Below are 22,970 nucleotides of genomic sequence, written 5' to 3'. Positions count from 1 at the left end.
CCAGCCCTCCGCCCACTTTCTGTTCCTTCCTTTGTTCCTGAGTTCCCAGAGAACACTGATAGGATTCTGCACAGTGCTGCCAGCCGTCACTGCTAAAAGGAATCATTGTGTTGTCTTGTTGCTGCCCGGTAAAATCAATGGGACTCTTTGTTCCCTGTGCGGCGTGCGGGACGTGGAGGGCCCGGTCTGGTCCGGTCCGGTCCACACAGACGTGTCATGATCGCAGCTTGGTGACTGTGGACTCAGCAGATTGCGTTTTACATCCTCCGTGCTTTTAGAAGAGTTGGAAAAGGACCAGGGTGTTCGTAACATCTCATTCCAGTCCCTTCAGCATATAACCAGTGCACGATATCACGGAGCTGCCTTATTCCATCCTCTCACAGATTTCCCATCCTGTCTCTGAGCCTCTGTGGAGAGCTGTGGAGGAACGGAGGGGATCTACAAGGGTTTGGGATTAAAGTGAAGGACGTTTTGTCTCGAATATTTGCCACTTTGGACTTTTCCTTTTCTTTTTTATGCGCACATTATAGCAATAACCTGGACTGGACCAGGGTTCCATTTTTTTTTTTTGTAAAACTTACAAAATTCTGGCACAATTTAGAAAGATCTTTTTTGATCCCGATGATTATGGGTATTAATGTATTTTCGGAAACCTGTGCCTATTAAATATTCATATTTTAACAAAATTTCTTAAGCCTCTGAAGCTCTGTTATGAATTAAAACATATTTACTGGAGTGATTTTTAAAGTTTTCTGTCTTCTGGCATTAATAATTCATCATCGCATTTGTTCCAAAGAAAAACAACAATCTTTACAAAGAAGCAACAGATTGGCACATTCTTCTGAGTCAGTGTTGAATTTTACAGGACCTGCCAGTTGGCTGGGTTTCGTCCTCATTAGAAGAACAAAGCAAGATTAGGGAATATTGTTTGCCCTACCTAAATAACGCAGGGGGTTTAGGGGAAATTTGCTTTTTGGACTTTCCGCTACCTTAGAACCACATTTTTAGTCGTGTTGACAAGAACATATGGCGCCCTTTATGGGAAAGAACACGTAAAAAAAAGGCAGATGAAGTCTTAATCTTTTCACCTGAGAAGATGAAATGAAAACCTTCGACCAGCAGCTAGCAGAGAGCTGAACTTTCTGCAGTTTTCAGATGGTTTCGGGTGTGACGGCTGCAGTCGTACACCTGCAGCACAAAGGACGATCACATCTGGAAAAACATAGCAACGCCTTGAGGGTTAATTTTTTTTTTTTCTTTTGTGCTTTTGACACAATCCAAACGGCTCTTTTTTATGTGGAAACTGGAATGAGCAGGAATTGGTTTTCATCTGTTTCCTGGACCATTTACAACCCCACCGACGTACATTACAGCGTTCAGGCTTTTGCAGCAAAAGGAATATCCATGGAGCGTTGCTGCCCCCCCTCCCTTCCTTTTTTTTAATCCCCTCACACATCAGAACTCCAGGCACAAGATGTGGACAGCTGTCACCTCCAGAAGTTTTCTGACACAGTCATCGGTGAGCTGGATGCATTGCCAAGTTCAGTGACTGGTGTGAATATGATCGTGCCGCACAGACTAAAAAAGGTGGTTTAAACACTGAGGCTGTGGAAGAACGTAAACACATGAGAGTTCATCTCAAAGGGAAAGTGGACAGGTTACAAATAAGTACTTCCTGCACAAGCAGGTCCAAAGGGGACTGCGTTTTTCTGAAGGTGTACAGGACATGACTGCACATCTTTTCTGACACCTTGGCAGCTCCTGCTCGTTGTTTTTAATGAAGTCATCCGTCGTGGCAGTGAAAGCTGCCGCAGAGACAGGAAAGGTCTGACGGAACTGGTCAGGAGGGAGCAATGCTTTCTGCCTTTTTCCTCTCTCAAAATGGGCAGTCAGAGCAGTGGCTGAGCATTTTCCACCTCGGAACTACACCACTTGTAGTCTGAAAATCACAGAATTCAGCTGGATTTATGGTTGGCTGTGTGCCATTGTAGAGTGCAGTGAAAATACTATTATTTTATTACATAAACTTTAAGATCTTGTATAATTTTTTGACCTTGTCTGCTTTTTTGTGTCATTTTTGCCTTTCAAATCCATATGGCTGATTGGCTCTTTTATAACTACCTAACCATGGTGTGGCATCATGTGGTTTTTAAACAGATTAGGAAGTTTTAAGGTTGGCAGACTCAACCTGTAGAGTTTCATAATAGATAAAATAGAGTTCTTTGATATGAAAACCTGCCTTTTTATTTAGCCTTGTATCATCGTCTGTAAATACTCCTGTGATGCACCAAACTGCTTGAAGTTGGCCCAGTGTTATGGTCCATTATGTTGAGGATTTACTCAAAGGACGCATAACAGATGGAGTCCAGACTATTGCAATGTTTTAATTTAATTTGAATAAAAAATAGTGCTCACAAACAAAACCGAAGGGAATTGGGAGCTTTGGTTCAAAACAAGCAGAAGATGAAGAAATCCTCGACCCAGCCAAGCAGCTGACCGTCAGGTATGGGACCCTCTGCTAAAACTGTAATCCCCAAATGAAACCTACAAACCAGAATCCTGAAACCAGGACTGTCAGTGATCTCCAAACTGAACTAATAAATAATGAAAACTACGATGAACTAAAATGACTTGTCATAGGGCTGGCATCTATAATCGAAGGATCATAAGGACGGGGCCACTCGTCATTGAGCCAACCCCTTCAGCCTTCAGACGCTCCTCTCTAGTGGGCGGAGCTTGTCCCCTTTTAAAGTCCTGCCAGCCAATCAGGCCTGGAAACTGAGAACATGTCAATTAAACAGACACCCATTCATAAAAAGGCATAAGTTCATCGGTATCTTCTTTTTATTTACTACTAGGGTTTCTTCATCATTTGCTTTTGAAGCTGCACAGATTCAGTTACAAAACAGGTTAGGGTTTGGTCCACTCCCACCCACCCCCCAGCCCCCGGTCTCTGCCTTTATGGCTTTACATGATGGTTTGTTAGCATCTCGGTGATTAAAAAGTCTCTCATAATGCAACCAGGCACATAAGCAGCCTCGCCGCGCTCTGAAGGCAAGGCTATTATGGAGCCCAGACACCNCCCCCCACCCCGCCCCCCCCCCCCCCCCCCAGAAACCTCCCGTTCAGACATGGAGGCCATCCGCAGCACATGGAACACATACGCTCTATTGTAAGGACAGGGGAAGAAAACTGCTGTGAGGCGACAGTGTTTCACGCAGCTTTGGACAAAGGCCTCTTGTGCCGAGCATTGTTAGGTGCTACTCCAACTTTACGCAAACCATAAGTGTCCCGAAAACATTCACAATGATTTTTTTAACTGCTTTTGTAACTTTGTAACTTTTGAAAATGAAAAGACACAAAGACAACATATTTTTCCATCTTCGAGTGAGGCATATCAATGATTTCACTTCTTTTAGTCGAGACTCATAAAAGTCATTAAAAGCTTAAATAGTCAAAGATTTCAGCTTACTACATAACTTGACTTAGTCGTTGTTTGATCCTTTTCAGTGCCAGTGAAGCAAGTAATAGAAGGTTTGGTGCAGAAACACGAGGCATAGTGTTTACCAGATGTAGGAGGCAGGGAGTGTTGTGGAAACAGTTGAGTTATGGGAAGAAGAAACACCCCGTTTGTAGACCATCATTGTCATACAAGAAAAAAAAAGTTCAATTGATGTATTATGCCCCACTAAAAGCACGTGGCCGTGTATTTCTTTGCAGAGCAACAGTCGAGCGCATGGAACTTCACTCGGCTGTTGTTTTGGGGCTCTTTGGTTTGCACTGTGTGCCTAATCTGACTCGTCTAATGGCCCGGTTCACCCCACGTGCAAATGTCGTACCCCTTTCTGCGTGGTGCGGATCTGCTGGAACAGGGTCTTGTGTGTGGCCACTAATTGGAATGAACGCTTAAGGAGGCAAAGCTGTCTGCGTGTTTACCTGCAGTCAACTGGCCCGTTGCTTAGCTGCTGTTTCTTTCGTAATCTATGTGGCAATATGAAGGTTGGCGAGCATATTATGGTGGTTTTTAGTAATAATGTAAGAAAATATGGACATATTATACGGAAAGAATGCTCTAATGTTTATTCTGCACACATTGTGTTTGCAACAATGGTACCAATGTAAAGTGAGGATAATCTAGCTGCAGTTAGGAGAATAGGGAGGACTTTTTTTTTTTCTTTTTTTTTTTACAGTATGTGTAAATATGGGTCAAACATCAGAGGCCTTCTGTAGATAATTCTGGTCAAACAGTAGCTTGTTTGTTCCTTTCAGGTAATGATAAAACAGACTAGCATTTATTATCATCCCTTCACATACAACTCTAATGAGGCTTTGTCAACAATTTTATCCATGGTAAATTATTCTGACTATATGCACAGTTAGGTGTCAGATGGGACATTTTTACAAAGTAACGCAAGCTGTTGTCCAGTCACAAAGACCTGACAGATTGTAAACACGTCATTCATGGTCCAAATGAACCAAATCTGTTTTTTATGTTTTATTTTGTTTGTAAAGTCTGGTTATGAGCACAGCTTTGACAATGATCGAGGAAGTGTACGTGTTAACATCTTCCTCTATGTTATTACCAGTCATGTCTCGTGTCATCAGTCTCTACCATCCTGTGTACCAGCCTGTGTGTGTGTGTGTGTACATTAAACTGATTGATGAGCAGCTTATTAGGCTGATGGGCTCTGCAGGGGCAGAAAAACATCTGCCAGGAAACAGAACCAAACAGAACTTGCTGAAACTTGACTCCAGCTCTGTCAGCAGTTTAGCCTCACCAATTTTCTGAAAAAAAAAATAAAATAAAAAAATGGTATAAGTCATGAGGCTGTATTTATTACAGTGACACTGTGCTGATAAGTTCAAAATGAAGTGGAGCCATAGTGATTAAATTGGGGAGAATTACATTTTTTGCACTTCTCCATTTAATTGATTTGGAAGGTTTTGTGAAATACTGACATATTTGCAGATTTTGCGGGCTTATGTCATGTTTTCTGTATATCACATCGCTGCCTGTTTTGTGAAACAAGTTTAAAACCTCTTACCCTTGCATATCTATATTTATATTATGCACTGTATTCCTGATCAAACTCCTTAACATCTCTGCATGCTATTTGCTTCAGATTATTTCAAAGGCAGCTCAGCTTTTTTTTTTTTTTTCTTTTCCCAGAGAACAGCTTGTGTTTGTTTGTGTCGCTGTGTGTGCTTATCCAGTCTTGAGTTCAATCTCAGCTTCCTGCAGGAAGCGAGGAGAGAACCGGGCCGACCTTGTTGGTGTGTGCGGAGCAGCTTGTAGATGCTGCTCGGAGATAAATTTCTGTAATAGCCGTAGTTCTGCTGGACAGGGCGGGGTGAAGCTGGGGGCATTGTGCATTCAACCGCAGAAATTAAGGTCAGTAATTTTTTGTCTGCTTCCTAAAACTCTGCCAGGGCTTCGAGGTTATCTAACTTTTACCGTCAGCCCTGCAAAGTGTGTGTGTGTCACTCCCTGTTTATTCCTTGGTGTGACTCTGCATCATCTGCTGTATTTCTGGCGTACGTGCTCAGGTTTCAGCCGAGCTCCTGTTATCTCCTCATTACTTCTTCTTAGAATTTCTAATTCGGCCCGAAGCTGGCAGACGAGCTTGGCAATGCTGCCCTCTGCTTTTGCTGTGGATAAAAATACACCGAAATGTCAACGTACCGTTACACTTTTTGTGTGTGTTTTGTGTAGCTGCCTGGTTCACTGTGTGACCTTGTTGTTTGAACTAGTTTAACATGTTTCATAATTAGAGAAAATGTAAATAAATAACTGAAGACGTTATGTGAAGTATGCTGTGAAAATAGATAGGGTTAGCAGCTTTGTATCCGTAAATAAACTGCCAAGAGATAGTATTTTTCTTCAGTTATGTGATTTTAATTTGTCATGTACCAAAACTACTGTATACAGTTTTTTAAAATAAAATACTCTAGACAATATGCTTTATTTACTTGCCAAAAGCTATTAACTTCATGGCTTAATTAGCAAAAGGCTAGTGAGGCAATTTCAAGTTGCTAGCTAGTAAGCTAGCTTGGAGAGTTTTCTCAATTAGGTGCGAGTAGGGTTGCAAGCTAACGGTTTTTCTCATGTAGCATTGTGAATTTACGTCAAAACATTTTTGGAAAACTGTAGATATTCTTTGACGGGGTCATAAAGTGACAGGAAGTACACCCAGTCCAAGCCTTTGTTACAATTCGCCCCCGCGCTCCGCTAACAAGTACTCCCGTCTGCTGAGATCCTAGCTAGCTCGTGCATTTCCAGATTGGTTTTGTGGGACGTTTCTATAGTAACCAGCTAGTATATTTTCCGAAGACTCAAGGCAAGTTTCTCCGAACCACCTTCCGCTACAATTGGCCTTTTTGCTGCTTAAGTTGAGTTTAAAAGCTCAGAGCACTGCAACAGAGTCCAGCACCTTTTCGGGCCACGGCCACAAGAGGTTTTCGAAGATGGCGGCTGCTCATTGTCGCTGCTGCTTGGCCTGCTGTCCAGCTGCTTGGAAACAGGCTGCAGACCAAACTAAATGGCTCTGTCGCCTCTCTGACTCATAACTCCTGGGTTCCTTAGACATGTCCAGAAAGCGTGGCGAGAAACGGGACCCGTGGAAAGCCATTTTCTCTGCAGGCGTTACTTTCTCTCCATACATATGAGCCTGGCAACTGTGTGTGGGTTGTTTGAAGCAGGAGTGTCCCTGTCGGCTAAATCCACCCTCTCATTCACTCCCCCACCCACCTACAAAAGCCTGTGTCCAGGCTGCGTGAAATGTAGATGCATATTTCAGATGGGCAATACTTCACACACACGCACACACACACACACACACACAGAGGCAACAGTTGTGTTAGCAGACCCTTGCTGCTACACACAGATATTTACTACATGTCTTGTTAAGCCTCAGTGTCTTTAGCTCTATAAGCCTCATTTATTGGTACTGCTCTGGTTTCCAGTTTCCCATGAGATGCCTGGGAAAACCAAAAAAAAAAAAAAAGGCAACACGTGTCATCGCCCCTTAGGGAGCTTTGAGCCTGCCTGCACAACACAGTGTTCACAGAGTTCATGTGCTTCGGTGTGTTTTCCGTGCCAAATCCCTGCGCAAGCCGGCTTTTTCATTAGGAAAAGTAATTGACGTTTATTTCACAAGATTACGATTTGACGTGCCTCTGCGTGAGAGATTTTTTATTTTTTATTTTTTATTTTTGCAGCGTGCTCGCTGTGAAATGTACACGGCGATTAATAAATCTTGTGCATTTTCCCTAAAACCCACACGCGGACGGTTAGCGAGAAGACGAGGGAGGGAGAAACGAGTCCCTTTTTGACACGCAAGAGAAACATTTGCGAGCTCACGTGTGTCAGCTTGGTCCTTTCACGCCTCCCCCCCAAAAAAATATATATATATATTTTGATTGATCTGTGAAGACTAGCTGCTCACATAAAATGCTCCCCCTTTGTTTAAAGAAATCTCTACAGGGAATATAGAGCTTACGATCGGGAGCCTTCTCCAGGTTGGGCAAAGCAGCCACTAAGGGAGCACAAGCCAGTGTGTCTCTCTCGTGCCGGTCCCAGGACCGGGTAATCGGGTGAGGGTTGTGTCAAGAAGGGCAACGCATCTGCCAAAACTAACATCCGAGCGACACCATACCGGGTCGGTCGAGGCTCCGGGTTAACAACGACCGCCACTGGTGCCATTGACAAACAGGGTGCCGTTGGAAATTGCGCTACTGTTAGTCGAAGACCACAAGGAGAAAAAGGCAGGAGTGTAGGACTGAGGGGAGCAACTCTAAATGTAGGAACAATGTGGGCAGATGTGCTATGTGTGCAAGAGACCAAGTGGAAGTGGCCGAAAGAAAGAGAAGACAAACGCCCATCCACCGCCAGATATCTGTGGAAGAGTGAAGAGCCGGGAGGAAGACGGAGGTTCAACTCTCCTCGTTACAGAGCTGCCCAGGGAGGCTGGGGGAGTGCGATCCGACCGGAACCATTTACATATGAATATGTAAATAGATGTGAGTGCACGCTGTGGGGGCAAAGCATTTTACTTCCTTTCAAATCGACTTCTTGCGCAGTTATTCAAACCGCAAAATGCTGCTGAGCCTTGGGCAGAAATGCAGATGGAGTTCAAAACCTGCAGCTCCTCAGGTTCCCCCCATGGTTCTGCTGTCGAGGAGGCTTTTTCCCCGAGGCTCCAAATCAGTAAACGCAGCGAAGGAAAGACTGGATTTATTTATTTATTTTTTCTTTTTTAATTTAGATAATCTCTCTCTCATTTAATTAAAAGAAATAGCAGGAAGTACAAAATGATGGTTGTTTAAAAGTGCTTTTGTTAGCAGGATTGATGACATCGGAGCTAATGTAGAGGCTGGTTGTGTCTCCAGCATATATACACAGAAAACAGCAAATTAAAAAATAGTTATTTTTAAGGAGGGGGAGGTTGGTATGAATTTAAATCAGCTCAAGCTATGAGAACCGAAGACGAGATTTATCTCTTTGGAGAGCCATTTGTTTCTAATTTTATCATCTCTTATATTAAAAAAACAAAAGTATAATGGTTAAACATGATTAAATAACGGGCTAGCATTCCTTAAAGAAATGCATATCTCCCAGCTTGTTCTGATTTTTATGTCAGATTTTTAAATTCAGATCAAATAACATTATGTGCAGTCTCATACGATATCACAAGGTATCATGGTCGGAGTATGTTTTGTGAATGACTCTCAGCTGCTGTCACGTCAAACTTTGGCTGTGAAATCTGTAAAATTTGTTGCGTTATAGCCATTTTTGTGTTGTCTAATGTCCATTGGCTGTGGCGACCCTGAAACCGTTCACCTCCAAACCTGCAGCCGGCATCGCCCCTGTCTCCACCTGCAGCCTGCTGCTGATGGATGAATACTAAATGTCCTGTGTGTGTGTGTGTGTGTGTGTGTGTGTGTGTGTGTGAACGCACAGCTGTCGGTTTGGACAGTTTGGAGTGAGCGATGCTGCCGTTTCAGAATCCTAAAGATCTCACACGCCTGGTCAAATCAGGGTTTTAAAGTCAACCCCTCGCCCTAATCACCATCAGAGTCATAATGAAAATCTCCTTTTGAGGATGAAGTTGCGACAAATCCAGGATCACTGGGTCTCAGCAGGCCTCCCGTGTGTGTCCCGCTGGGCTCAGGCCTAATGAACTAATCGATGGGATGGCTGAATACATTACTCTAATCGCTCCTCGTGGCTTGGCAGCGGCGGCGCTTACTGTTACAGGTGTCGTTCCTGCTCCTGCCCGCGGGCGCTGGATAATTAGGCTGTAGAATCCAAAATAAACTGCTCTAATGTCTTTGTGGAGAACATCTTTTAACATCCTAATGCTACGCAAAGCAGCGCCAGGAGGGTTCAGTGTTTTCTTTGGGATATTGTTCTTTCCACCCCCCCACTCACACACACACCAAGAAATATGTCCTATCAGTCATGATAACAGTGCATTAAAGAGCAGGAGAAGCTCAGGTGTGGAAGCATGCTTCACCCTTCTTAATACACCTGCGCTCTCTCTACTCTTTGTCGTGACAGTCTGCTGTGAAATAGGCCTGTTTGGTGTTTGGCTCAGAAACGGTGGACCTATTGACGTTTGCGCCATTACTGCAAAAAAACTAGTCTAATAAATGTGTCAAAATGTGTATTTACTCACAGTGAAAACTGTCTCAAGTACAATTTCTTTTAAGCATACTTCAGATCTTAAATAACAAAAGTAACATTTTCTTCTCCGGGAACCAATATCTTTTCTTCTATAAATTCTTCTTTTTTTTTTTTTTTTTGAATGTATTTGTGCATTGTGGCCGCAGAGAAACAACCTCCCGGACTGGATATCAGCAAAAATAAGTCGACTGAATAAAATAATTGAATAAGCGAATGGGAGAAAAGTTGCTTTTAGAAAGAATCCAGGAAGAAGAGGAGAGGGACGGGGGAGTTTACTGTCTTCTGCCTTTCATTAAGTCAGAGAAGCAGTTTTATCAGCCTCATGTTATCTGCATTTATTAGGTAATTAATGAACTTGCTTGATAAATAATTGATGACTCTTCAGTTTTATTATGTCTTTAACTGATAAAACCACCTCCGAGTCCCACAGATAATATTGATTCTTCATGATAGACGAAAAATGGTGAATCAGCCCGTCTTCCAACTCAGCAGCTGTATATTATTTGTGATAAACTGCACAGCTGGACACCTCATGGGTCAGAGATGATGCCTGCTGATTTCAAGGTTCATGGGGTCAAAGGTCACAGGTAACCCCTTTGTAAAACCTTCTCTCTGCTCCTACATGTGACCGTTTTGTTTCTGGTTGGGTCCGTTGGTTTGTTTGTCTGTCTGTTAGCAAAGATCAGGTAAAAACTAATGAACAGATTTGGAGGATATCAGGAAATGTTGGGGTTGTCCCAAAAAACAATGGATTTCATTTTGCCATTTCGCCAGTCAAAGGAGAAAAGGTGAACGTTTTCAACCCCTTGCTTTCCCCTTAATTGATGCCATTTTCTCGTCCCGCTCCTTTGATGATCGTTGTCTTCACGCCTCCGTTGCATCTGGGCCTTTGATGCATTAGCATTCCGCACGCTGGCATTTTAAACGCCGAACGCTTCCTCCATTTTCTCCGTTTTCTCTCCCTCCCCGTTTTCTGTTTCCAAACATTTTGATTGTCACAAAGAATCCAGTACTTTCCTTCGCCCCGGGACCTAAAAGGTCAGATTCAATCGAGCACATTACACCGGCCACCGGCTTTTGGCAGCCGGGGGGGGGGGTCCCTTCGGCTCGACGGGCCCCCGTCCGGACTTTTAAAGACAAAAACACAGACCGTAAAACAGGCGAGTAAACAATGTTTATATGCACTCTGTGGTTACTTGTTCCTCCTACACAATTAACCAGCGTGTGTGTGTCCTTAATTAGACTCTCTCCACGTGACTCCATTCCCTCCCACGCCGTCAGCTCGCAGACTCCTGAAGCGGTTGCCATGAACTAAACTGTGCTCCTTCTCCCTTTTTTCGGCCTCGGCCACCAAACGCTCGCTCCTCTGAGGGGGCAGGCGCAGATTGTTGGAAGATGTCGGAGTCGCTTTTCTCTGAAGAGGTTTTTTTCGTTAAAGATTCGTTCCGCATCTGTTTCTTGCCAAAGCTGTGATGATGCAGCAGATAACCAACCGCTCATGAGAGTTCTCTGGAAGAAAGAAAAAGGAAAAAAGCAAGAAACAAAAAAAGCCGTTCCGCTGAGATGTACTTTGATGTTGTTGCTGTGTAGAAGCTAATGGAGCATCTGATACACAACACATCAGAGGAATCTTTTTTTCTCTCGCTCTCTCTCCCAGTATTATATATATATATATATATATATATATATATATATATTCTCTAATTTTTCTCCCTCGTGTACTCTGAGCGCGGCACCTTGGCAATTATTTGTCGGTGTCAACCCCGTTTGTCTGTACGCAAAATATCTCATGAACCGAATATTATTGTAATCACTGGATGTAAATCCACATCTGACTAACTTCTGGAGTCAGTCCAATTCAAGACGGCCTCCACAACTAATCCATCTTAGCCAACACACAAATGGCTGTAGCTTCGTCAGATTTGCAGATGTTGAGCTGAGGTGTTAGTAGCTGAGAGTCATCCTCAGCACCTGCACTAAGCACTCACACATGGTAGGAGGTCTACAGGTGTTGCGCGAGAACGTGCATAGTATAAATCACAAGATTTGTCGAAAATGGCTGCAACTCTGTCCCTCTCATCGTGAGATGTTATGAGTTTGGAATTCAGGCATGAGGAGTGGCGGGCGGCGATCTGATTGCCTCTGTGTGTGTGTTTCGTCTGTTGCTTCAGCAAAATATCCCACGGGATTTCTTACAGTTAGTCATCCTATCACATACTCCAACACTTTGGCACCCAAGGCGGCGGGCGATGTGCTTTTCTTCAATGGTTTTGGTTGGAGGGATGAAAAATCTAGCAGTTTAGTCACTGCTGGATATCCCAGATTTGGAAGTAAAGTTCATAAATGTTGAGCTATGGGCTAATAGGAAAAAACAGGAAGTCTGTCAGTGACCCTGTTATAGTGTGGAAACACCATACAGGACCAGATCCAATCCATGGTTCTCCTTCCCTGGTAGCTCCCCCCTCTCTCTCCAGAGTCAGCGGGTGCTCTGCAGCCCCGACTCTGAATAATTCAGCAAAGCATGATATTCCTCCTGAAGCGATAGGGGAGAGGGATCAATCCCGGGGCACAAGCGCCAGGAAATCGCCTTTTTTTTTTTCCCCCGACGTCGCAGTCACCCGGAGCAGCACGTTCAGAGGGTCCAGCGAGCGGATCGGTCCCAGCTGTCCGATTTCTGAAACGCTGGCGTCCCTCCTTCATTCAGTTCTGTTTCTTTTTCCAAGTAACTGCTCGCAGGACGTCCGACCACAGGGCGTCGAAAGGTCATGTTTATCTTTCGAAAGGTCCCATAAACGGTCCGGCCTTCTTGCTCTTGATATTGGATTTCAGGTGACTGAGGAGCTTTTTGGATTTTCTTTATGTTTCAGACTGAATTGGGTGACGTATACATGCGTATGTCTCACAAAACAAGGAGAATGTCAGGAAAATGTGACGTTGAAAAATCTTTAGGGGAAAACCGAATCCACCAGTTCATTGACGGGCCAGTAACAGAACCCTTTTCTCGTCATTTGGATAAAGTCACAGCACAATGGGGAACACCGGTTTGACTTTTTGTCACTCATTGTTGTCCAGTTCTGCATATTAGGATAACTTAGTAATCAGTCAAGAAAACAGATCGAGATGATTTAGTAATAAATTGGTCACTGTTTGAACAACAGAAGCTCACCTGGGATTATTGGATTGTTTGATGATGTTTAAACATGTTTCGTTCATCTGTCTTGTTCAAAAGAGGAGAAAAACAAAACAAAACTGTGTTTCCGTTTGTGCTTTTTAGGTGCCCCTGGCTGACTAAGGTCATCTCTGCTGCTGTGCCTCTCTACAATGGCCTGGTGTTCCTCTTCGTCTTGGCCAACTTCAGCATGGCCACCTTCATGGACCCTGGGATTTACCCCCGAGGTGTGTACCCACACACACAAGCTTTTACAACACTAATCTGTGATTTAAAGCAAAGTATCTGTGAATGTCTTTTAGGCTCGTCCACACTGAAGGCAAATGTGGCTCAGATTGGATTTTTTTTTTCTGACAGTCTGACAAATCAGATTTTTATTTTTTTATTTTTTTCAAGCTCGACCCAGGTCATTTTTATAGGCGGCACTAAATCTGAATCATACCCAGTGTTGTTTTAAAGCCCCCTCATCTGACTTTTACACCACTGAAGTTAGGGGGACGCAGTTTAAAGCTTGGATCTCTGCACATTTTCCGCTACAGAATAGAAATTCAGGTTTGTTTTGTACTTTTTAGATTTGCCATGTCCTAATTAAGAACCTACGCCATCATGCGATGCCAACATTGGTGTCGGATCAGATCAATGCCAGCGTGACGGGATCGATACTTCGAGCTAAAATCCCTTCCCGTTCCAGATGGGCAGTTCCGCGAAGCGGCAAGCTCAAATGTAAACACTGGACCAAAAAAAAATTAATAATAATTTAGGTTGGCTCTGATTGATACACACACGCTGACATGTGTAGCAGCCATTTTTGCTCCTGGAAACAAGCAGCTATAGACTGTTTCCACTGGAGCCTGACGGAGGTCACGGCTGAATTAGAATGCAAACGACCACGCAAAAAAATAAAATCTTAATCTGAGCCAAACATCGGGATAGGGCATGAAGACGTGCAGTGTGAACGTAGCCTTAGAGACTTTATGTGCCCATGAATATGAATGAAGCTTCGGTGAGTCCTCAGGTAGAGAGCAGCACATTTATCACATCCCACCACAGCCCACAGAGTCTCGCTGGCCTGTAATCACACGCGGAGCTGTGGTGGAACTTATATAAGCCTTCGTTCAGTTGGTCTGTATGTTTAATGACACGCTCATTTACCTCAGGCCTGTCTGAGTGAGAAAACAGGCTCGAGTTTTACCTGGAGATGACTGGATTGTTCTTTTTAAAAACGATAGGAACCTGCCAAGAAGAGCTTCTCATATTTTTCTGTTCACAAAGGAGCAGGTTGTACAAACGGTGTCCCCAGAGAGGGCTGCAGCCGGTGTCGGCGACTACGAAGCGTTTTATCATCTCTATAGAGCACATCATAAAAAAAATAAATAAAAATGAATTAAAAACCATCACATTTACTGCTCAAAAAACTACTTCAGTATGTAAAATTTAAACCATTAAAGTGCGAGTTAACCAAAGTCATGCTTCAGATGTTGGACACATTTAGCACATTCTGCATGACGCTAACAGCAAAGTTAGCAAACATGGAGTGAATATACTTATTTTATATACTTATAAAGTAATTCTGGTTACTAGTGTAGAGCAGAACATGCTGTTTGTCCAATGGCAAAAACGAAAATAATGAAAACTGTAGCAAGATAACGGCTAGATGACTTTGTTAGCAACTGTTTAAGATTAGCTTTAAAAAGATGCTAATTTTGATATTACAGAGGATTTTGCAATCCCATAAAATCCTTTTTTTTTGGGTAGGGACGTCACATTTTTAATAATTGTTACAGAAACCATACGTATTTATTAATATCAGCTCTGTAGCTCGTGTTGACATGATGCCACTGAAGCTTGCTAACAGGAGCTAGCATGAAAAGCTAGCACTCCTGGAAGGAATGCGTATTTCCTGCTGCTTTACATGTCAAAGTTTCAAACTAATATGTTCGGTTACCTGTTAGCACACAAAATACGTGTTTGGGGATGACTCTCAGCGTACACCACACCAAGGTTTAGCTCAGTGCCTGTAAAAATGACTGTCTGAGCCATTTTTTGCGTTTGCTAACGTTGTGCGGCTGGGGCGGCCATCTTGAATTGGGTTTAAGTTGATCAGTTGCGGTCAGACGTTTGAAGAATACTTCGTAGGCGTGAATGTTATAGTAATATGGGGCTTTAAATTACATTCTATTTCCAGGATTGGATGATTATACAAAATGCAACTTCAATTATTTAAAAAAAACACCCAAAAAATAGGGTGCACAAGTTTGAATTTGTCAAGGATTTTCTCTAATCCACACAGGATCAGAATTATATAAAGAGGTACAAAAACACACACACACATAGCTCACTAACATTGTATTTGGTTAAATGTCCCTTAGCAAGAAGCACCTTAACCACAGGCTTTATGTCTTCGTCAACAAGCTTCAGGCATCATTTCGGCTGATATTTAGCCTCTCTTCTTGGCAGAATTGGTCTAGTTTATTTAAATTAATTGGATAACGGGCACAGAAGAAGTTTTTTTTAAAGCACAGTCATTGTGGTTATGACTATAAACATCTGAGCAGCAGTGATTACTTTGAGAGTTTCATTAAAATCTGTTCAGTGGTTCATGATGTATTTTTGCAAACAAGCACACACTCATACACATGACTCCCTGCCCGCCTTGCACGGCAGCGGCTGATAAATATGCATTAAAATTCCTGCATTTATTAGAAGCAGAAGTTGGGATTTCTTGCTGGTAGTTTTGACCTTTTATTCTGTAGGGGGGAAATGTAGTTTAAACTCGAGCGTGTGTGTGTGTGTGTGTGTTGTAGAGATAATTGATTGTTGCGCTCCATAATCTGGGTGTTTCAGGTGACCTTCACATGAGCGATCGCTGTGTATTTGATCGAATCGAGACGTACATAAACAATGATGTAAGATGAGGATGTCTCCTCCTCGTTATTGGAAAAATGACAAAAACATTTGCTGATGTAAATCAGGTAATTTCGCAAAAAAAAGTGGTAATACATGTTTTGCAGTCAAACTACTTCTGCATACCCCTTCACACTGTACACCAAAGTCTTCGGCTCGGTCAGGGATCGTGTGAACGACTTTTAGTGCTTTTTGAATGTCCGAACTTTATTTACAAAAACATGTTTTCACAGAAACACCCTGAGATCTCCAAGTTCTTCAGAAACAGCCTGAACTCTGCTTCAACATACTTGCTCTGTTTTTGTGCTCTAATGCTCCTTTCAGCAACAATCTTGCTAATATTAGCTTTTAGCTACTGTTTTGCTACATTTAGCTCTTAGTTACTGTTTTGAAAATTCTAGCTTTTAGGTATTGTTTACTAATTGATGCTTTTAGCTACAGTTTGCTCATTTGAGCTTTTAGCCAGTATTTTACTCAATATACATTTTAAAACCTATTTAGCTATGTTTAGCATTTAGCTACTATTTTTGCTAATTTCAGCTTTTAGTGACAGTTTTGTGAATTTAAGCTTTTAGCCAGTGCTTTGCTACTTATACATTTTAAAACAAGTTTTGCTCATTTTAGCATTTAGCTACTACTTTTACTAATTTGACTTGTTAGTGACAGTTTTTCTTCTTTTCTTCGTTTTAGCATGTAGCTGCACTTTTGGTAATTTGAGCCTTTAGCCAGTGTTTTGCTAATTATACATTTTTAAACCAGTTTTAATTTTGGCAACTTCTTTTCTATTGTAGCTTTTAGCTACAATTTTGTTAATTTTAGGTTTTACCCAGTATTTTGCAACTTATACATTTTAAAACAAGTTTTGCTCATTTTGGCATTTAGCTACTATTTTGCTAATTTGAGCTTTTAGTGACAGTTTGTCTTGTTTTGGTTTTTTTAGGTACAATTTTGGTCATTTTAGCACGTAGCTGCACTTTTGGTAATTAGAGCTTTTAGCCAGTATCTTGCGATCCATACACTTGAAAACCAGTTCAGCTGATTTTTGATTTTAGCTACCGGTTGTCCCGCTTGTTCTAATTTAAACGATTCGTTCTTCAGCTCGTTCCCGCCTCGTCTTTCCGAGCTCAGCTGTCACGCTGCGCCTTTTGCAGAAATCGCAGTTTGTCTCGTTTTGTTTGCGTTGACGTTTCTGCGTTTCGCAGGAAGCGAGTCCGAACCATCTGACGGGCTGATGTCGGGAGGAACGGCCGTGAAGGAGGAGCTGCTGTTTGTGTGTGTGTGTGTGTGTGTGTGTGTGTGTGTGTGTGCGGGTTTGGCAGCGTGTTTACCTTTGAAATCTATTTAAATCAGTGTGAGAGCTGTAATAACAGAGCAGCCTGCCACTGTGGAGCAGCTTATTTCCGTGCTCTGCCTTTAGTTTCTGTCTTTTTCCCTGTTCCTTGCTCGCTCACTTTCATTTGGGATGTCTTTGTGTGCGTTCAGCCTCAGCACTGAGCTCTCCCTGTAGTTATTATTGTACTGTGGAACTATTTTCTCAAGTTCAACCTTCCCTTTGATCAGCTGAAAGACTTTTTTTCTTCTTCTTTTTTTTTATTTTTAAGTTCTTGCTGCAGCTCCTAAACAGAAAATATGACAGCTTATAGAGTCACAGTGTTCTCATTAATCTGTTTGTTTCTTCAAAACAGTCTGAATAGGTCACGTCTCCAAATATCTTCATTTCTCTCGGTGTGTTTGCTCTGTCTGGAGACAGCTAACAGCGGGGACGAGTCTCATTTAAGGTCCCCCCCATGATGTCCCTGTCAAATGGGATCATCAGTCAAAACCACGCTTCTCTGTATGCCTGCATTCGTCACCCAGGAGTGAATGAAATGCTTTTTCCTCACACTGCTAACGTGGTCGTCTTCATGTGTGTGTGTGTGTGTGCGTGTCCCCTACAGCCGCCGAGGACGAGGACAAGGACGACGATTTCCGGGCGCCGCTCTACAAAAACGTGGAGATCAAAGGCATTCAGGTGCGGATGAAGTGGTGCGCCACCTGCCACTTCTACAGGCCGCCTCGCTGCTCGCACTGCAGCGTCTGCGACAACTGCGTGGAGGTGTGGGAGCCGCTCGCACGCACAAACACACACACCCACACACACACTCTCACACACACGCACACACAGGTAGTGTTTGCAATCCAAATATGCACCAAGGTTAGACTGAAAGTTAAGCCAATAGTAGCATCTTGTCACATGCAGGATAAAAGCTTGTCTGAGTTGTTTTTTTCTTCCCCCCTCTGCCAAAAAAAAAAAAAATTAAGAGTTAACTGAGGGGTTTTGGCAAGAAAACAGTCGGCATTAAATATATTTTCTAGCAGAAACAGTAACTCCTGGCAGCTTTGATGGCAAAATATTGTCGGTATTAGCTTTAAAAGGTATAAATGAATGCAGCAACATTTTCTCACAAGATATATATAGGAACCATGTTTTGTGCTTCGTGTTTCTTCAGGTTTGTTTTATTTGGAAGCGGTCCATAACAAGAGTTCCATTAGGACGTAAATGATTCGTAATTACATATAAATATTTGGCTGCCGGAGTATTTGTGGATGCTGTCTTTGTATGGTTTTAGACAGTGTTGGTACTAGTGTTAAAACGCTGTTTAGATAGAAAGCGTATTTATGAAATAAAAGCTCAGATAAACTTCAAATCCATCCAGATTTACTTTACTTTGGTCAAACTTTAAAAAGTAACATGCGCAATATTACAAGAGCGAACGACTCTCGGCTACTACCACATCGAATTTTAGGTCAATGTCTGTTAAACTGACTGAGTTAGAGCCTTTTATGTGTTGGCTAATGTCGATTAGCTGCGAGATCCGTCCTGAATTGAATGGACTCCAAAAGTTTATCAGTTGTAGATGTACATCCAGTGATTTCTTTCTGAAAGGTTCGTTAAAATCCATCCAGTGGTTCTTGAGATATTTTGCTAACAGACAAACTGGGTTAACGACAGCACTTAATGCTAAGGTTTTGAGTAAAGATCTAATACAGTCACAGCAGCTCCTGGAGTGTGTCTTGTGAATGAGTCTCGGCTACAACCACACTAAATTTTGGCAGAGTATGTGTGAAATTTGCAGAATTGTAGCCATTTTTGTGTTCTCTAAGGTCAGTCGGCTGTGGCGGCCATCTTGAATCGGATTGGGTTCAAACACTAATCAGTTGTAGAGGCAGATCAAGTGATTATTTCCAGAAAAGTTTCATTAAAATACATCCAGGGGCTCATTGGATATTTTGCTAACAGACAGGCAGCGTTGACTTCAATTAGTTAACAGCAAAACATTGCACAGTAATCTTGTGCAATCCGTTAGTGCTCAGAATGCGTGTTGGGGATCAGTCTCAGCTTCACGATTCACACATCTGCCATAAGCGAACCTGTCTTTACTCTCAGTCAGGTTCCTTAGAATTTTTGGACAGAAGTTGTTTTTATGGTCCCACCTCGTTTCACTCTGACTCTGACAGGAGTCCATGACCGTCTGAGGAAACCTGGGACTAGCCTGAAAGCACTGCTCCTGCACTTATATGTTCAGAATACTGCAACCAGACGTGTCATCTGTGTAAAGACGTCAGTTTTGTTCTTCAGATGGAGTGGGCTTGTTTGTTGTTGTTGTTGTTTTTCTCCCCCGACAGTAACTTCTTCTTCTTTCCCCCCTCAGGACTTTGACCACCACTGTCCCTGGGTGAACAACTGCATTGGACGGAGGAACTACCGCTACTTCTTCCTCTTCCTGCTGTCGTTGAGCGTTCACATGGTGGGCGTTTTCTCCTTCGGCCTCATCTTTGTCCTCCACCACCGAGACAAACTGGGAGGACTGCACGCCACCGTCACGTATCCAACCCAGACCCTACACCCGCGTGAAGGCACTCAGCATTCGCAATATTGTTTTCCTGGTGGTTTTTAAGTTTTTGTTTTCTAGGACTTCTGCTTACTTTGTGCTGTTTTAGCCGTTCATGTATCAAAACATTCGACTCCTTCAGGAGATGGGCGCCGTGGCTTTTGTTTTTGTAACTTTTATACTTTTTCCTAAATCTTTCAGTTTATTTACAAATATTTTCCCCACAGAAATGTGTTCAGGTCTCTTTAATTCCTTCAAAAACATTGTTTTCTTAGAACTCGGCTTCAGCACATTTGCTCTATTTTATGTCTTCTTCTGCTACTTTTAGTTTTAGCTACTATTCTGGTACTTTTTGCTGTTAGCTACCCTTTTCCTACATTATGATTTTAGCTAGCCTTTTCATACTTTTAGGTTTTAATCAGCCTTTAGCTTCTAGCTAGCCTTTTACTATGTTTAGGTTTTAGCTAGTGTTTACCTTTTTTTTTTTTTTTTTTAGTTAGTCTTAATTTTCAGTTTTAATCAGCCGTTTGCTAACATTAGCTTCCAGCTAGCATTTTGCTATATTGAGGTTTTAGTTTGTTTTGCTACTTTTGGGGTTTTGCTACTTTTACCTCTTAGCTAACAGTTTACTTATTTTAGCTTTTAGCTAATGTCCTGCTTCTTTTAGCTGTAATGACTCAGTTTCACCTCTTCAGCTGGCTTTTGTCAGAAGATGAGATTGTTTTCGACGTGCTGCTGTGTTAGAAACAGCAGCGAGGCACCGTTTCCTCCCCAGGACTCTGCTGTTTGCCTTGACTGCTGTGTCCAGCATGGTGGTGATGTGCATCGCAGGGCTGTTCTTTATTCCAGTCATGGGTCTCACAGGTTTCCACATGGTGCTTGTAGCTCGAGGTCGAACCACCAACGAACAGGTGAGGGAGCTGCTAACCAAAGACTTTACTATGAATCCTTTCTTCTCACTTCAACTCACCTGAGTAAAGATGGAGAACAAACCCTTTAGGAAGCAGCGGAAATGGGAAAGACCAGCAGAAATCCAGCCTCATTTTCTGATTTATCTCCTCCCCAGCAACCCTGTGTGTGTGTGTGTGAGAGAGAGAGTGTGCGTCACGGCCTGGTGCTCTCATTGCTGCCGGCTCTAAACAAGACATTGTGTTCTTCAGGTGACGGGCAAGTTTCGTGGAGGAGTAAATCCTTTCACCAAGGGTTGCTGTGGCAACGTGGAGTATGTCTTATGTAGTCCCCAGGCACCCAGGTAAGATGCTGTACTCTGCTGCTGCCATCCTGTTTTTTTTGGGGTTTTTTTTTTGTTTTTTTTTTTTGGGGGGGGGGGGGTGACTCCCTCTGTAGACTGACAGCTAACAGGAAACAGAGGTTTTAATCAAACCGAGAGCCACTAAAGCGCAGTAAAGTTTTACATCCTGTTTAAGCTTATTCCTATTCTTCTAAAAGCTCAACATTGGGGGGGGGATCATGTTCGGGATTGCTGGATGGGGTTTTTATAGGATTTAGCGAACCACTGACTCACATCATGTTTACCTGGTCACATCTGGCAGCAAACCGGCCGTGCTTTTAGTTCACTCCAGGTTAGTTTTGAGTCATTTTAGAACATTTTTCTTACATCCCTGCATGTAAAAACCCTAGAGTTGAAAGAAGGTGGGCTTTCTCGTTCCAGTTATCGCACGCCGCCGAAAGGCGAAGCGGGCGATAATGTTTTTACCTGTTCGCTCATCTGTGCCGTTAGCAACGCATCTCATAAACCACTGGATGGGATTTAATGAAGCTTTCAGAAGGTCATCACTGCGTTAACATCTACAACTGATTAACTCCTGGCGTCGATCCGATTTAAGATGGCCGCCACAGCTAAACACAAACATGTTTATAACTCAGTCATTTTTATAGATACTGAGCTAAAATTGGGTGTGGCAGCAGCTGAGCATTGTCCCCGGCACATACCATGAGGGCAACACGTTACACGGGATCTTTTGCTTAAAACTTTGGCAACATGTTGGCAACAAGAAGTCAGGTTGCTCATGAGATGGGACTCCGTGTTACAGGTACGTGTTGGACCCCAGGAAAAAGCCCCACTTCAAAATCCAGCCCCCCTTCATCCGGCCTGACCTCTCCGACCGGCAGATCACCATCAAGGTCAGCGACAACGGGATCCACAGCACAATAATCAACTCCAAGGTGAGCGACTTTCCGTTCGCCCGTGGCCTCCAGGTCCTTTTTGTCCTTTACGTTTTTTTGTTTTCAAGACGGATTCAAGACGGTAGCTCCACTAAAGACATTCATATTAAAGCATTTCAGCTACGGGCAGGATATTATTAGACTGGAAAAACAAACCACTCAGATGGAGGATAAGGAACGTGACAACTGTTGACCCAGAAAGGATATAATCTTAGTCTATATAAAGTCGGTGGCTGAATTTAAAGACAAAGGAATAACGGTTTTGGTTTGATGGGTTTAGTTCTCAGGCGGCCATCTGTTTCTGTTGGCTGCCTGGGCAAGGAACTGTAATGAGAATATCTCTTCCAAAGAAAGCACGAGTTTCAAAAAAAAGAAACCCCTTCAAGTGTGTTCTCTGAACTCTTACTTTGAAGAGAATCTGATTAAGAGCCAAACTGTGAGTGGCGAACTGGACAGCTAGGCCTGACCAGTTATATACAGTATATATATATATATATATATTCTGTTAAATCACTCGAATTCATTTGCCCCTCGGGTCAGAGGGAATGGGACTGAGGTTTTAGGGCATATTTTGCCGTTTTATTAGCTATTTGTGCAGGAAATAAAGCAGGAAATGTGGGGAGCGGAGGACTGACAGACAGCAAGTGAGTCACACTCATCTACCTCTGCAGAAGGTTTTTTTTTTTCCTATCTAAATATAATTATTTTCTAACGTCTACATTTAGGGATGACCCACTTTTCTGCAGCTTAGAGAGATTCGGTCAGCATTAGGCACAGAAAGAAACTTATTTTGTTACCTTGAAGGGAAGGAGCACCAACGCCACATGAAGTATTTTTATTCTTTGGAAACGATGTTTGCACAGAATGTTATGATGCATCAAATAGGTCTGAACGTTAGATGCTTCGACGTGTTTAATAAAGTTTTTTAGTTCATTCGTTGGTGGAATACTCTTTTAAGGTGGAGAAAAATTGGCCCAATTTTTTATTTTTTTTTCCTTTAGCCTCTAAAGCACGTTCAGGAAGCCGATGCGGTGCAATTACCGAGTTTAGCTTCTCCTCTTTCCAGCCCTCCGCGTGAAACATGTTTAGTTCCTTAACAACAACAGATGGTCCTCTCTGTTAAATGTGCTGTTACCCCCCCACCCCCACCCCC

General features: G+C 42.8%; 1 protein-coding gene across 1 annotated transcript in view; it reads left to right on the top strand.

Annotated features, from left to right (window-relative positions):
• The window catches only part of zdhhc8b (zinc finger DHHC-type palmitoyltransferase 8b), a 70,119-nt gene that overhangs the window by 40,390 nt on the left and 6,759 nt on the right, over positions 1-22,970 (top strand). The window contains exons 2-7 of the mRNA XM_017414572.3: positions 12,960-13,081; positions 17,696-17,853; positions 19,451-19,623; positions 20,439-20,541; positions 20,791-20,882; positions 21,685-21,817. Coding sequence (XP_017270061.1) covers positions 12,960-13,081; positions 17,696-17,853; positions 19,451-19,623; positions 20,439-20,541; positions 20,791-20,882; positions 21,685-21,817 — 781 coding nt within the window. The remainder of the gene's footprint in view (positions 1-12,959; positions 13,082-17,695; positions 17,854-19,450; positions 19,624-20,438; positions 20,542-20,790; positions 20,883-21,684; positions 21,818-22,970) is intronic.

This window comes from Kryptolebias marmoratus, linkage group LG1 (genome assembly GCF_001649575.2).
Source record: "Kryptolebias marmoratus isolate JLee-2015 linkage group LG1, ASM164957v2, whole genome shotgun sequence".
NCBI classification, from domain to species: domain Eukaryota; kingdom Metazoa; phylum Chordata; class Actinopteri; order Cyprinodontiformes; family Rivulidae; genus Kryptolebias; species Kryptolebias marmoratus.
This window is presented reverse-complemented; position numbering and strand designations above follow the sequence as displayed.